This window comes from Aedes albopictus, chromosome 1, assembly GCF_035046485.1.
Source record: "Aedes albopictus strain Foshan chromosome 1, AalbF5, whole genome shotgun sequence".
Classification (NCBI taxonomy): Eukaryota; Metazoa; Arthropoda; class Insecta; order Diptera; family Culicidae; genus Aedes; species Aedes albopictus.
Genome location: NC_085136.1, coordinates 297,634,501 through 297,651,817, shown reverse-complemented (window position 1 = coordinate 297,651,817; position 17,317 = coordinate 297,634,501). Strand labels below are relative to the sequence as shown.

The following is a 17,317-nucleotide window of genomic DNA, read 5'->3' as shown; positions in this document are numbered from 1 at the left end:
CAAGATTCAGTAAAAAAAAATTGAAAATATGACTTGGCATCGTTTTGTTACAACTTTGCTTACCGTGGTCATCACCAATCCATCCATCATCCCGCAGCAAGGAAATGGGTGTGTTTGCTATTCGCGCGCTGAGTGGCTAGGCGCTGACTACTTCATGCAGACCAGAGGGGTACCTACCTGCCTAAATTGACTTAAGTGCGAGAAAATTCGGATTGTTTTGAAGCGGCGGCGCGGCGAAACAGTCGGCGAGGGTGCTTTTAATTTTTCCCAGTTTACCTCCTTCAACTCGAAGGGGAAACTTGTGAACGTTTATTGGTTTCATTTGTTTTGCTTCATTTTACAACAATTATCAGTTTGTTTCTTTGTTCGCTTCTTGATTCTCATTCGTTCGCAACAAATTAACATTATACTTCAACTCTTACACATTATCAACAGTGAATAAATATCTCCTCCTAGTGTGTTTGCGATGTTTTTTTTTTTTGTTCGATGGACTTATGGTGATTGTGAGGATGACGCATTGGCTAAAGCTCATTTTGGGCAGATTATTAGGTCGTTAATTTAACATACTCGAATTTTCAGCTCTGGACTTCTTTTGGAAATCGGTTGAAGAAGAAAGCAGGATGGGTGGGATGAGTCTGAGTGGGAGCAGGGACGAAAGTGGGTGAGAATGGGTAATGGTGGACTGAATGACGAATGGTAACGTTTAACGATGGAGGATGGATTGACGAGCAGGAGGAGGAGAAGTCCTATGAGGACCGAAAATGACTTGAGGGCTAATTTTCAACATCGAGGTGGCTGAAAAGTGGTTTTAAATGACCGAGTAAGTAGTAGATTTGCAGAAAGTAGAAGAGAATAGCAGAAGATTATGAGAAGAAACCACACTCGATATCAAAAAGGGTTAATGATTAGTTAGGAGTAGAAAATGAAAATTGAATAAGTTGGCTACAGAACTAAATAAACGGCAAAGAAATAGCGTAAAATTCGAAAATAGATGTAAGACACATACAATGATATATGTTGATCCAGTAAAGATGACAAAGAGGAGTAGTTTAGATAACAGATTGATGAAGTGTTAATGATTAACGACGATAGTGAAAGAAACAGATGAACAGCAAGAGTGTGAAAATCACGTGACTTTACGAAGAATAGCTTTCAGAGCGAAACCATAGACAGAAGGGAAGTTCATTGGACCAACATGGAAAGCAATGTGGCAAATAGTACCCATCAAAGGGATTGTATGTAGATTAGGGAACAGTAATGCGGAGAGGAGAAGCAAAGAGAAAAGACTACAGTGGGAACTACTAATAGAGATAGACAATGGAGCGCACGTGCGCAAAGAGAAAGGTTTTACCGTCGGGTGGAAAATGCGAAAATTATTAGATTTCCACTCGTCGAAAGTTGAAAGATCGTACGGGTTTGGGTTCAAAGCAATGAAATGAAAAGGTGGGAATTGAGGGGGTTGAAAAATGTTCACAACGGAAGGTTAGTTGGAACCGAAGTTTTGGCTGATCGCGACATGATTTGCGGTGAATCTGATGTTCCCTAACAATTGTAAATCAATAAATTAAATAAATAAATAATTTAACATTTTCCCGCAAACTTTCGGCAGTGGAAACAGACAACACCCTTGGTACTAAGGGCTGCCCTCCGTGGCCGTTATTTTTCAGTTGGTGGTTTCGATCGTCTTTCAACAAGTAACAAATCTCTGGAACTGGTTCCGTATCGTACGTGGTCGGCATTGCTCCGTTTACGCCTGGTTCTTGGTGTAGCCGTTGTAGGCCAGGTTCTGGGCGGCAGCGGCAGCAGCCACATCGGCGGATCGTCGGTCCCAGCCGCCACCGTGTCCGGAGCCACCGCTGGACCAGCCACCGCCTCCGCTCTGCTGCTTGCTGGCGACCAGCTTCTTCAGTCCGATGATACCGGCCAGCAAGAGGGCAATCTTCGATACGATCAGAGCCTTACCGGCGAGGAGGTACAGACCGGCAATCGCAACTGGCACCATGGCGGCCATCTTCATCATGAAGCCCATCATCATCATGCTCATCATTTTCTTCATTTTGCCACGACCTGTTGGGGGGAGAGGGATCAATGATGAACACATTAGATTGGAATTGAATACTAATGAACGATCACTACTGTGTTGGCTTTCTGTTGATCGTTGTGAATTAGGAGAAGATGATCTTTAGTGGAGTCTCGCTAATATTCCATATCATTTTTTATTAGATTTTCAAATTTATCAGCAGAAATTTTAGAAAATCATGTAAATGGTTCTGTAAACTTTTCTCATAGTTTCTGAAAAAAACCGGCCTGTTAATTGTCTTAAACCGTTTCGCTACTAATAAGAAATTAAATTTTCAAAATCATCATTACTTAATTTTTTAACCAATTTTCACGAAATTTTGAACGAAAATTGCGCTAGGTCTCCAGTTGTAGGGAAAAAACATTAAAATGGTATTTCAGTCCTGGGGTCTGAGTTATTAAAGCATTTGTATGGGATAAATTAGGTCAAACATGGATCAACTTTCTTTCAATCACTGATTACTTGTAAGAAACACATGCAGTATGATTGCAAACATGTTCAATCATCTCTTAATAAATACTGACGCATTGTGTGAGTAAATTGTAATTGCCTAGTTCTGGTCAAGAATGTTCCGCTTAAGAGTGCTTTCATCGGACACTTTTCGTACGTTCCATACACCTCACATTTTTTCTCACTAAATATCAAAAAAACAGATTTGTCATGGTTCATTCTTCATAATTTTACAAGTAAAGTATTTTTTAGAAGATTCCAGAGGTTTCTGGACGTATTAGCTACTACTCCGGTTGTTCCGAGCACCTAGAGTACCCCGGGGCAATGGTCAGCTTCCAAAGAGTTGTGAAACCTCCCAAGTAACATTTGTTAGTCAAATAGATTAGAAGAGATTCTAAAAAACTACATGAAACCAAAATAAGAGGTACATGGTTTTATGACGGTTCTCAAAACCTCTACAAGACCAATTAGTTATCGAAAGCTTACTTGGGCTGGTATGCGGCATATCAAACGTAATGGTTTTGTAAATCAAGTATGTTAGATAATAGTTCAGAAGTTTTCGGACAAATTGGCCACCATTCCGAATGTTATGGGAACTTGGAGCCATCCGAGTAAGTTACCATTACCAATGATGAAGTATGGCTTGCGACAAATAAATCTTCACGATTTTTCAAATCAATTTAGTTGGAGATGAATTCAGTGGTTTTTGGACAAATTGGTCGCAACTCCGGTAGTTTTAGGAGCCTGGAGCCACACAGGAAAGGGGGTGCCATTTCATGAAAAATGTTAAAAATATGGCTTTGTTATGTAATAAAAAAAATCAAAACTCAAAATATGAAGAAATGCATCAAGTTTCGCTATGAGCAAAAGTGAATAACCTTTTTTGTCAATTCATCTACAACTGCATACATACATCATCTCAATTTGTCGTACTGAATTGTGAGCCACCCGGAAAAAGGCCAAGTTTTCCAAATATTTTGAAAATTGTCACTTTGGAAATAGTTTCAGATTCCCGGTACTTTGTACTGGTTTTGGTCTTGGTTATGGCTGCTTTCCCGATGAATATTGCCCCATTATTTAATAAAAAAAATGAGGAAATGATTCTACTTTTGCCTAAAGGCACTTTAATTGGTTGATTTTTACGAAATTTGGAAGAAAAAATCGGGAGTTTTAGCGCATTGTTTACTATTGAAAGTAGTATGGATTGGTCCAGTCGCTCTATATGCTCTATATGATCAAAAAATATAGGATTGTTGATAAACATGCAACTGTTTTGGGGTATTTAAAATCATGCAATACTTATAAATCTAGTTCACATGTTTGAGATGTTCAGTGTTCAAATGTTATGGACACAAGTCTTAAATGGCAGACAAAATATCAAAATGCCGGCTGTTTCATGCGACTTTCGACTCAAAAAGGATGAAAAGTTGGTTTTCTCGATTAGGAAAATAAACAGAGTTATGAAAAGGATGGAACGAAAGACAGTACGCCTCTTGAAAAAGGTTCAATCGCCAAGCCAAGTCATCAGGAATGTGTAGATAACATTCGTTCTTGACCAACAATACAATGAAGGCTACTTCATTTCTTGCTAGTTCCATGTCATTATTGCTGATCAAATCATATAGATTCATGTTTTAATTCGCCTTCTTGACGTAACGTCCCCACTGGGACAAAGTGTACTTCTAAAGTGTTCTATGAACACTTCCACAGCTTTTTACTGAAAACTTGCTCTGCCAATGATCATTATGCATGTGTATGTCGTATGGCAGGCACGAATAACCTATGCCCAATGAAATCAAGCAAATTTCCGGTTTTCCTTTTTTCAACATTTCCGGCCGATTACCACCTTGCATCTTATTTATCGTATCCAAACAAGCTGATCTGACATGTCGATTGAGCCCCAAATAAATGAACTAGATAAAAAAAATCTGACCTGACTGGTTGCGATAGTTTGGGGGGTATCATGTTACTGTACAGAGCTCTCAAATTTCTCAAAGTGATGTTGACGGAAATCTTCGATAGCAGCAGGCAGTATTCCATGCCGAACGATCCTGTGTGGACCATATTGTCACGGTCCATATCATCTTGGAGCAAATCAACGAGTTCCAAGAATCTCTGTGCATCTGGTGTTCATTGATTGCGAAAGTTTCAATCACGACAATACGAGGGATGCCCTGAGTATCTTTGAGATAATCATCGGCCTTATTGAAGAACAGTTAGAGACCTTTTCGCGCAGAGTGCTGCACAACGGTGTGTTTTCCGATCTCATCCGGGTCATTGCTGGAATGACGGAATCCTGGTAGGGACGATTGATCGTTAACCAAACGGTAGTTATCTGTAGCAGCCTATTACTATGCAGGAAAATGATATTGTAAGCCCGATGATCTTGTCGAACACTCTGCGGTGGCCATCAATGTAAACAAGGCTGAATCGTTCGATGTAAACACTTAGAGTTTCCAGTGTGGTTGGATGTAGCCAAACTGTGGCCAACAGCGACATAAATGCCATGTTTTATGCAGTTCCAACATGGGTAGGAACTTTTTGGCTCCCCTTGCGAGTTTAAGAAATATAAGCGAAAAAGTCAGATAAGTCGACGTGAGATCTGTAATGCTTTACATCAGTGACACCTGGTGTGTATCAGTGGAGAACGCTCTACGTCTCCATCAATAAATGTCTGTGGTATATGATTCGTGCAAGGCGGTTTTACAATTATAACTTCAACTCAAAGCTCAAGTTAGTCTTGTGGATATGGCTATGGATGGCCAATCCGGGTTCGATTCCCGGTTGGATCAGGAACATTTCTCGCCTTCCCTGGGCATAGTGTTTCATTACACTTGCCCCACAATATACATATTTATGCAAAGGCCGGCAATGAAAGCCCTTCAAATACTAAGCTGAGAGAATTGGAAAACAATTGAAAAATTGGAAGCGAAAATGGAAGTGCGTTGACCACACGCTACGCAGGGACGGGAACACAGTCTGCAAACAAGCGCTTATTTGGCACTTATGTGCAACCCCGCAGCACATCGCTGCAAAGGAATCTCTAGGAGCTCATGGCGGAACAGTCTTAACAACAAAAGGAAGTTGACAGGAATTGGACCTGACCACATGTCAAGGTGATAGCGACCCATGTATTCAGTCCGCACTAAAATGTGGCTTATCTACAGCATCGTTTGCACATATAATGCAATCTTATAATTCATTATTACTTTAAATGCAGATATTATGCTAATTTAATGCCAGAAAAGGCTAAATAGCGTGCTTCTAAATTAAAGCCCAGCTACTGCAGTGCAAGTGTTACAATTCGGCAATAGGACAAACGTCAGTTGTTCTCGCCAGATTTTTCGAGCGAACTTTCTTGCTTCATGGCATGCAGCCAAACAGATGGTAATCAAAATAAATGTAAAAAAATGCAAATGTCGAGTCAAGTACAATACACTGAAGACGACCTTACAGTTGAGGTCGAAATACGTATCTGTCAAAGGATGCAAATTCTTAGTGGAATTCAAAGGAACAGTACTTAACGCGATTTTCTTTTTACTTACAGATATTCCCCTAACAAGCCCAGGTTAATCATCATCAAAAATAAGTAGTTTGGATGGAATCAGATTCCATTAATGTTAGGTTTTATTATTATTATTTTCTTAGGATTTTAATTAATGTTGTTATGCAGTGATGGAAACTCCAAGCATGCTTGTTGAACTATTTACACCGGGTATGATAAAAGTCCTACGCTACGGCCACAGATAAGCAACAGTATTGCAAACATAAAAGGCCAATTTAAATTATCATTTTATCCTATCACTTAAAATGCGATTGTGGTAGTGTCAGTCGAAACTTGATTCTATTTTAATCGTTTTCACCACTACACGAAAACATCGAGAACGTGATGCTGATTTATTGCTAAATAATTGTTGGTACACGCAAAAAAATCCGTTCTGATAAACGTGAACAAACAAACGCAAATATGAGAACAAGCAAATATACACCGTGAACTGGAACTAGTTCCAGCTGTCAATGTGGGAGTTCTAGAAACCGTGATATCTAGTTCACGGTGTACATTTCTATGTTCTATTGTTGTTATCGTTGTTATGCATAGTTCCCGTTTGTTCCCGTTGCCGTGACTGAGAGTTCACGTATATCGGAACGGATTTTTTTGCGTGTATGCATACGGCCATATCAGCATCATTATTGCAATTCCAGGGATTTTTAGTATTTAAAATGCTGATGATGAGCTAATTTGCATAGTTAAAGCTGAATTTAAGCATAGAAATATTATCAATGTTGATTTCTGCCCAATTATTAATGCTTATGGTTACTTGGGGAGCAATTACCCAGGCTGAAGATGCATCATTATTCCCTTTGCACCGCCATGGTTGCTCAGTAGTAAGTAGTCTACTAAAACTATGCTGGATAGACATACAGGGGATGGCCAAAATGTTTGGGACAGGCAACTTTTTTTTCCACAAAACAGTTCAACATACTATAACTTTTCATAGAGTGCATCAAAAAATCTCAAATTTTGACTGTTCGTCAACCTACTATATGTGCATTATTGGAACAAATTTGAGCTCGATTGATTAATCTTTCGCGAAGTTAGAACCGTTCGAGTAAAACACTATTTTTTTTGACAACTCATTTTTGAGCTGTCATATCTCGGAAACGAGGGAACCGAATTGAATGAAATTTTGAACGTACATTGACAATATACAAACTATTAAAACATAGATACTTTTTGAACGTTTAAAAAAGTTATCATGGATTGACACTTTTTTGAATTTTTCTCGAAAAAATGTAATTTTTTTACGTCAATGTCAATAAATTTTAGTGTTGATGTTCAAAGATTTTACACTTCTGTTCTCAAGTTATCTTTAATCATATATTTTAGAGCCTATTTAGATTAAAGGAAGAACACATTTAGTAATTTTTGTGTGGTATTGTAAATTTGACTTATTTTCCTCTGTATGGCTAAAAATTTCAACCCGGTATAACTTAATTTGCCATGAGAAAATATTACATTTTATAACGTTGTTTTAAGTATCAATATATTGTTGATAAACATTAAAAAAATCATTCAATTCGGCTCACTGGTTTCCGAGATAAGACAGCTCAAAAATGAGTTGTCTAAAAATAGTGTTTTACTCGAACGGTTCCAACTTTGCGAAAAATTATTCAATCGAGCCCAAATTTATATCAATGATGCACATATAACAGATTGATAAACAGTCAAAATTTGAGATTTTTCGATGCACTCTATGAAAAGTTACAGCATGTTGATTTTTTTTTGTGGGAGAAAAAAAGCTGCCTATCCCAAACATTTTGGCCAACCCCTGTACGTTGTAAATCCTCAAACATTCAAACGGTATGTAGAGTGAAACTACTTCAAGCAATTTCTGAAAAATAGCTTTCACAACTATTCTACGGTTATTCTTGAAAAAAATATTTATCTTAATCAAAGAGATTTTTAGCCCGGGGCTAGCTTATCTCAGGAGCCACAGAGTTATTTTATTTTATTTATCTTTATTAAAGAGATTTTCAGCCGGCGGCCGGTTCATCTCTGAGGAGCCACAGTTTTACTTCCCTTTCTAAAAAAGAAATCACATTCTGGGAGTATGTTGGGAGTGGGATTCGATCCCAGATCCTTGGCGTGATAGTCACAGGCTTTAGCCGTCACACCAGGTCCGCTCTACTAAAAATATTTGTACACATTTTTAAATCCACTCAAGGCAACATAATGATTCCCCTTGGAGTGCAAGAAAGGAAATCTCCACCGATTTTGCATATTTTTTTAGATATGCTCATTATGGAATTCCTTCTAGCTTTTGATTACCACAATTAAAAAAAAATACACAAACGAAATTTTGTGTTCCAACAATCGTTGATAGACTCTTGCAGGACATTCCAACAGGACCAGGGCATATTTTTAACAACCATGTGAATATTTTTTCTTCAGTGTTGGGAATTTCTGATGATAAAACTCACTAAGATTTTTTTTCTTGAAATGTTATTACATGAATTGTTATAAATTCCATTGGTTCTATTGGGTTGTAAATCATGTCATTTACAGGAAGAAATCTTGGAAGAAGTCAACAATACACAGACAACTTCATTAACGGATTATTAGGATCCATCTAGAAAGTACGTCACGCTCAGAGTGAGCGAATTTGGTTTCTCAATTTTGTGTACGAAGGGAGAGGGGGATGCACATTCAATACATCCACGAAGCTCTGTCAGATGTGCTACAATAGTTCATCATAGAATTCTAATAAAATAACTTCAATACTTAGGAAACAACATGGAAGCCTCTGTTTTCCGCCATGTTCTTCATAGGGTAACGCTCGCAAAACGCAAAATGAAGCAACATCTTGAAAATTCGTAATCAAATGCTCTCGATTTGGAAAAGCTGCCTCTTTTAGCAAGTGATTAAAATCAGGTTAAACAAGTGCGACTTGGTTCGACGCTTCGTTCGTCAGATTTGGGCCTCAAAAGTTTGTATGTAAAATTGCAAAGGAATTTCCTGATGTTTCGCCTTAATGTGAACTTCCCGCAGAGAATTTCGGCAATTTTCTAAGGAGTAAAAAATATAACTCAAATATCACAACGGGTAAATCTCGCTGAGACCGTCCCACTATTTACACCATGTCTTCAAAAATGTTTAGGGTGGCGATTTTCTGAAAGTCCTTGCCGAAAAAGTAAGGAAATGCATTTGGTTAATCAAATTGATGGACCCCCGTTAGTTAGAGCCACAACCATTTAGGCGACCCCTCGATTTTGATTAATTGTTGGCTCAATAAAAACCGTTATAACTCGAAAGCTTCGCCAGAAACTACTTAAAAACGAAATGTTGTTGAAAAGAGAAAGAATAGAGGTACTATTTGCAGTTATAAAAAGTTTGGTCGGTCATAATAATTTCGGCCACCATCTTCAATTTATATACCAAAACATTTTTTTTTTTCATTATGTTGGCAACCACTGATTTTCAAATTTCTTACGTCAATAGAAAGTTGTACAGTTCGAAAAAAAACCTTTCAATTTATGACAGATCGTATGTAACAAAAGGACCCCGTCATATATGATGGATATTTAAAATTACATTGCAGATATTTGTTAGAAAATATGAAGAAAAATTGAGCTCCGGGCGAGAATTGAACTCAGATCCTTACGGTGTGAGTAGCACGCCCGAGCTTTTTCGGCTATCTCAGCTTGTTGAAAAGCAGGTAGTCAAAGTTAAACTGCTTCTATCATAATGCACGCATTCCCGACATGCTCCGGCTGCTGCAGAGAGTACTGAGAGAGACAACGAGGAAACCGCCGTAGCTGCGAGCAGCCGTTCGTTTAGCTGATGACGGAGAGTGGTTGGCATGATTTATAGCAGATGCGTGTAAATTTAAAGTGAATATGCTTTAAAATCTGTAAACAAGCCGTCTGACCAGCAGCGGGCTGCTCGGCTGACGTTAAATGTTGGTGATTTACATTTTACTGCCGCAAATTTAAGTTGATCTTTAATTTACGTGCTGTTTAATTTTCATTTTTTTTTTTTTGCTGTGTGGGACATTTTTACACAACATATCAAAATTTTTTTTTGTCTGGATCAAAACCCACAGCAGGGTGGCGGGGGCATCGTTTTGGAAAATCTAGAAAAAAAACCACGTGGTTTATGTATAGTTCCATATGATGCATGTAACAAAAGGACCCCGTCATATTGCATACATTTTTCCATCAGTTCATAAATTTACAGCTTTCTCTCAGTATGAAGCTTGCATTCAACATTCCATACAAGAAATTATTTCATGAAAAAATCAGTAAAATTGAATAGAAGTTTACGTATTATTTTTTTATGTCGGGTGTAAGCTTCAGAAGCTTTTGTTGTGGACATCAGATAAGTGCCGGTCATTCATCAAAACGTGATCCATTTAGTTGCAAGCTTCTTAGATTTTTTGATGATGTTATTTTTTTCATAACCTGTTTCAGTAATGACTTCCGTGAATCCAGAACGTATTTCATGAAATTCTCAGAAAGTAAACGAGAAAAATGAAATTTATATTGCGAGTACTTTGGAGTTGTTAAAATTACTAATGCTTGTAATGATTCCTTCAGGTAATGAACTGCAACGTTATATCTATAGATAGGGTTTTTATCTAATTCCCGTCATAATAAGCACTGACCAATAATAATATTTGCTTTCATATAATGTATAAACAAATTGTAAGGAACTAGCATTTTCTTTAAATAATGTTATATTTCCATATATTCAACGTCTTTTTCAAGCACAACATGAATTTATTACCCGTCACACCTTCTGCGTGACACTGTGGTACACAGGATGATTATAAGTTATGATTTTACCGTAACTGTGTATTTTTTATTTGTGTATTCGAAAAGTTGATCCAATACCTACTTCACAAACCAAATCCAACCATGTGTTCAAGGTACAATTGTGCATAATGCTTATAAATTGAGGTAGATGTAGATTTAGAATAACAACCAAAATATTTCAGTTGTTATTTTTGCACACCAGTTCATGAAAAGTCACCATATTGAAACGAAGAAATCTTTCTCAGTGGTTGTGAAAAACGATGTTTTGAATGCAGAAAAAGCACGCACACATTTGCGTGATCAGTTCAATAAGTGAATCATGTAAAGTGAAAATTGAACGGTGAAGAAAAATAATTTGGCTAGCTGCTGCTTTGGTGTGAGTGCCTTCGTCGTAAGCAACAAAAGAAAAATGTGTAGTCGTAAGTGGAGTCAAATTGAAAGGTGAAATTTGGCGAAATTTAACGATTTTTAGTGCTTCTACATATTTTTGCTTCCATCTAATGAGTCATTGTCAAATGTTAGTTGGAATCTTTTAAATTATTGGATATTGTCAATCTAATAAGACGGGAATACGTACTTCCTGAAGGGAATACACCAAGTCTTGAGTGCTTTGTCCAAACGCTCATACATCATCATCATAGCTTGGGTCCCGTCACATTGCTCGATTCTGGGCAATGAGAAAGCGGACTCTCTGGCTAATCATCAGCTGGTCTTGATCAGGAGACCTTGATCAGCTGGCAACACAAATGGAGAGATGGGTAGATGGTTGCACTCTATCATCCCACAGGTGTCGAGGAACATGGGCTCTCAGAAAGCAATCTCTGTGTCTGTAGCGTGGCTTACCAGGATATTAAACATGTCGTGTGGGGATGCGATGAGTATCGTGAGATCCTAAAATTCTCCGGGTCCGAGGAAAACAACAGAAACCCGTTAGAAAAGTGTTGGCAGACCTTGATTTGGAATACCTGAATCTTATTTATCAATTTTTGAGTTTGGTGTAGTACGTCCCCTGTCTGTCGTCGTCCCCCTTCTGTTTGTTCTCTTCATGTCATTGTCTACCGATAAGCGATAAAGTCCTTTCTTTTTGTTCCGTTACAGATCTGGACAATTTGTCCCATCAATGTTTATAGTATAAGTTAGCAAACAATTTAGTTTTAATTCCATAAATCCGTCCTTCCCATTTTATTCTTTTTTAGTTTATTTTTTCTTTAATTTTTAACCTCGAAACAGCCGCGAGTACTTCGACTTCCCAAACTAACATAATATTAAAGCAGTAATAAATGGTAAAATGTAAAATCATTGTAAAAACAAATGATTTCGGCTCAGTTTTGCCAATGTGGTGCCCGAATGAGTAAAAAAAAACGGAAACTAGCGCAAATGACAAAGTAAAGGTTTACCCTGCTGGAAATAGCATGAAAAGCAAATGCCTTAGATTTAAGAGCAATTTTCTTTAATATTTAAGGTACAACGACGTGCAAGTTGACACGGGTGGGATAAAATGAAACAGTGGGTTAATATAGTTTTATCTAATTATTTTAAATATTTGATTATTAGACTTAGTATTTGAATCAATCAATTTCATAGTAAAAGATACTTTCTCAAATTGTGTTGTTGTTGTGTTTTTTTTTTGCAGAACTCCCCGTTTAGTCTTGTCTTGAAGTACCCTAAAAAGCATTTCATAAAACGCTTCGTCTTTCAAAGTTATGATTCGCATTTTGTTCCATTTATGACAAAGTTTCCCAGTTCCATTTTTTTAGTACTGCCGCAGTTACTAGAAGAATACTAGTTAGGAAAAGAACCAACCGGGAATCGTCCTTCTCATTAGTGCTGAAAATGTCATTTCGACGTATCTAAATTGAAGCTGAACCTGAGAATATTGTATATGAAATATTACAAGAAAATCACGGAAAATCCACGCTTTTTCGAATATTTGAGGAAAACGTCATGGAAGCTTCTGAAAGCTGGCAATTAATATTCACCATAAATATCAATTCACATTTTTCGAAAGTAGTCCATGACATTTACCTTAAATTTTCGAAAAAGAGTGGGTTTTCTGTGACGCCGAATTTTACCGAACTTCTTTGAAATTTTGCATTTTACACTACATAACATAACATTTTATTAAAATATAGTAAAGTTTTTCAGAATGCTGTAGAAATGATTACCAAACGTGCAGCTTGTGTCGGTTATGGAAATGTATGTGAATGATTAAAACTTGAGTGTTTTTCCATACCATAACGTCTATAATAACTTTTGCTGCTTCATATGTATTTTAGTGATTAGATGATCCAGCTAACGAGTGAAAACCTTATCAGAAGAGTGAATTAAATTGTATTTCAATGAAAACCCAATTATGCTGAACAAAATATGAGTTTCAGCGTTTCAAATCAATTTACATAATACCACATTCCGTGTAGATATTTATAGAACTTAATCGTATATAGTATTATGCAGTCAATAATGATGTTAGAAATTTTCAGCATCAGTTAATTTTACATCGACTTTAACAAAATCGGTATCACATTGGCACGCTTGTTCTTACAGTTTTTCAAGGAGATAGGAAGGTAAATTTATGTTGGCGCAGAACATTGTCACATTCGTCCAAAAATTATTTGGTTCAGTAAACGAATACGTTGGAGTTATATGTTTGAACTTGGAAATTAGATTCCTATCATTGAATAATTGAACTTACAACTTGTACGAGTACGAGCTTCATGATCAATTACGTGTTAATGCAAACGTTTTAAAATTTCAACAAAATGCCATACTCCACGTTTCTGTTAGCCAGTTACCGTATCAATGTTATGTCATTAAAAGCACATCACTTCAAATGAAACGATTTTTCAATAATGATCCAATTATTGATTGTGTAACTTTTACTTTGAATGTTATTGGATGCATCTGGCGAGCCAATAATTATCCACGATTCTGTGCTTTTTCCTATTTCCAGACTTTAAATTTCAGCAAGCTCTGTTATTCGATTCTGTGCACTTATGATCACCTCAATTCATTCAAGATCGTTATATATCCCAATCACTTGCAATCATTGTCCTTCCAATTCACAACGATCATTTCACATCCACCAAAAATGTCCAAAATGTGTCTCACATCTCACAAAACCCCTCAGACAAACGATACACACCTTCTTCCAGCCCGCGGCCCAGTTCGTCGCTCGACAGCTTGGGCAGACTAATCTGAATCGTCCGGCTGCTGAACACTCCGGCAATCTTCTCCAACAGGATGTTGGTTAGTGCCTCATCCCGTGCTTCCAGTCCCCGCGGCAGACTTTGCTCCAGCTCGGCCTCGGTCATGGGTTTGCTGCCCTCCAGGCCGAGGGACCGCTCGTTCCGGACGATCTTCATGTCTCCAACGGTCAGCGCATCAACCCGGCTGAGCCGATCGATGAAAGTGATGGCGCGCTTCTTGAGACACGGCGTGAACCCGACCTCGGCCTTGGAGCACTCGTCGTAAACCCGCACGATGGCACGTAATCCTTGGCTTTGGTAATCTTCGCTGGTGGCACCGAGGACCACCGCACTTAGCACCACAACGGCGCACACTGATCGTAACACTGGATTCATTTTGTTCTGTGTCTTTTTGTTAGCTTTTCTTGCTATTTTTCAGACGAAAGTCCTTTTTGAACACACAACACCACAATGCACAAGTCTTCGCGCCAAACAGAAATGTCCTTTCCGGCCTTTTTGGGCACTAGGGGCTTTCTTCTTCTCTGGAAGCACACCGGATCACAGTCGCAAGATCACTGATGCTGAGTTCAAAAAACAACGTCATATTTATATGAGGCAAACGTTAGTTTTTCCTTTTCCACCGGTGGCCCAACATCGCGGCGTGCTCGCGCCGAGGTTCAAAAACTCGCGACCGCGCGCGCGCCGCCGCGTCTTAGCAGCGCAGTGGCGTCGCGATGGGCTACCGGGAGAGTGAGAAAGAGAGACCGTACCAGAGAGACCCCAAGTAGCGCGCGCGCGCGAAAATCCATGTGTTTTTCGGCCATACAATCGAGCCAACTTTTTCCGCCTTTTTCGTCGTCATCGTCGTCCGGATTAGCAGCACCGGTCTCTTTCGTGCACCCGGGGGTCGTCCGCGAGAGCGTTGCACTTGCTTTTCTTCTATCCTACCACCACCACCATCAGTATCGAGAGGGCCATCAGCGTTACTACGTGACCCGAGTAGAGGTGCATGGTAAAATTATTATGCTGGAGCATCTTTTTTCCCGGCTGACATTACTCATCGCAAACATTGTGGCGCTCTGTGTTGTACAATTACCAGTTTTGTTTTTGTCTACATATGGTCGTAAATCAATTGGCCAATGCTTTCGCAACTTCTGTTGTTTGTGATTTTATTTGCGGGCAAAAAGCCGGGAAAACGCGATTTTAAGAGGCTTTACTTTTTAATGAAAGTGAAATAAAATTCATTTCCTGATGCAGTACTAGTAATTGATGTAATGACGTGTGAGATAAGTATTATAAATATGACAGCTTTGCACTCTCGAAAAGGATGCAAAACATCTACTAAAATGTGTTTGATTGATCATAACATGTGAGATTACAGGATCAATTTTTCACTTTATTGCATAGAGTAGAGCTTGAGATATGCATCTTTAAAGATTGAAGGCAAAGAGTGCCTCCAAAAACTATTGAAAGAAACCCCGAAAAAACTACCCGAGGTATTCCCCAATATGTTTTTTTCAGCAATTACACAAAAAACAGATTCGAAATTTTTTTCAAGAAATTCATCAAGGGAATCCCCGGGAATACTTCACAAATTTCTCTTAAAATTCCGCTAGAAATACCTCCAGCAATCTCCCCAAAAATTTCGTCCAAGAATCTCACTATGAATTGCAATAGCAATTTCATTAAGAATCCCCCTAATTGATTCTCCAGGACTTTCCTAGGGACTCTACCAAAAGTTTTCCAAGTAATTTACTCAGGTATACCCTCGTGAAATGCTCCAGGAATTCCTCCTGAAATTTTCCCAGGAATAATCCAGGGAATTGATCCAGGAATACTGCAGGATCTACTGCCAGGAATACACGACTCCATTGTTTTTCCCATAAAAGTAGCATCAAAAGCAATTTTGGAGGAATTCCTTGAAAAAAAAAACCTAAGTGAATTTCTAGCGGAATTCCAGGGGGAACTCTTAGCGTAATTCCAGGGGGAACTTTGAGTGAAATTCTGGGGAATTTCCTGGAAGAATTCTTTGCAGAACTCCTGGGAAAAATCCTGGGGAACTTCCTTGGAAAACTTCTGGGGAAATTCCGGGGAGAAAACCTGGGTATAATTCTGGAGGAATTCCTGTTGGAATTCCATTAGAAATTCATTTGAAAACTTCTGGACAAATTCTTGGGCCCAAGTAACAGAACTAGCTGATTAACAGTTTCTTAAGCAGATTTTTTCTTAAGATGGGGTTTTCCACTCTTGTATAGCAAAAGTTTGTGTTGGATGGTGCAAAACTTGGTGGAGTTCTTGGAAGGAATTTTAAGTAAAATTCGGAAGAAGTCGTTATGGAATTTCTGGGGGAGCTCCTGAAGGAATCCGTGGGATAGTTGGAATTGTGGAAATCCTGCCCAAGTAACAATGAATGCTGAACAGTGAGAGTATTAGCTGAACAATAGCTGGTTAACGGTGTAATAGCTGCACACAACGACAGCAGAATATTGGTCTGAAGTATGACCCCTTTAATCAGAAATACATAGATGGCTGTATATCAAGTTGAATAGAATATTATTCATCTGGGTAACCAGCTTTAAAACATACACCAACATGCAGAATTAATCATCTGTTGTTCAACCTTTAATCAAATAATTTTTGAAAGCTAACCTAAGGTGAATGTCTATAAATCAGGAGTTCAATTCCCAGTTTTACCACAGATTAATTTATACATTTCTAAACATCTCTTCTGGAAATAGACACGGCTAATGGTAAAATATGCTGACGACAAGCCTTCCAAATAACCTTAATCACCAAAATTAGATGTTTAAGAGCTGAATAAAAGATTGTACCTCTTGTGCTCACAAGGGAAGGTTACGATGGTGTTCCCCGGGGATTTCAACCGGACTATTTTTGTTGCATTCTACATGTGGAAATATGAATAAATCCAAAGCCTTTCGGGTGATGGGCCAGTGGTGTAGTCAAGAGGGGCCCTCAAAGGGGCAAATTAGGCAAAACATACCATTATTGAAAATGCTCAAACGTCATCAACTTGCAAATTTCAAAATGTATTGCAGTAGAAACAGGTAGAATATGCATAAATACATGACTTCGTAATAAATTTATTTTACCATAGGCGTTACCAGAGTGAGATGGGTGATAAACAAGGTGATACATTTTAATTAAAATAACTTCAACTGGTTCTTACCCTGGCAACGCATATGGTAAATTAAATTTGATGTTATAGTTTGCCTAATTTGCCCCTTTGAGGGCCCCTCCTGACTACACCACTGGCCCATCACCAGAA

The 17,317-nt window shown here is 38.4% G+C and overlaps 1 protein-coding gene across 1 annotated transcript; it reads right to left on the bottom strand.

The window, feature by feature from the left end:
• Nucleotides 1-263: 263 nt before the first annotated feature.
• Nucleotides 264-14,596, bottom strand: LOC115258177 (uncharacterized). The gene is made up of 2 exons (XM_029858235.2): nucleotides 13,989-14,596; nucleotides 264-2,067 (listed from the first exon to the last, which is right to left on the bottom strand). Exons 1-2 carry the CDS (start codon nucleotides 14,425-14,427, stop codon nucleotides 1,748-1,750), a joined length of 759 nt encoding a protein of 252 aa, XP_029714095.2. The 5' UTR covers nucleotides 14,428-14,596; the 3' UTR covers nucleotides 264-1,747.
• Between the last annotated feature and the right edge of the window lie 2,721 nt (nucleotides 14,597-17,317).

Bases quoted from the DNA above. Each gene is read 5' to 3' on its own strand.
- LOC115258177 (XM_029858235.2), bottom strand. From the start codon at position 14,427: ATGAATCCAGTGTTACGATCAGTGTGCGCCGTTGTGGTGCTAAGTGCG. The intron at 2,068-13,988 runs GTGTGTATCGTT...TCCCCCCAACAG, and splicing joins GGGCCGCGGGCTGGAAGAAG to GTCGTGGCAAAATGAAGAAA.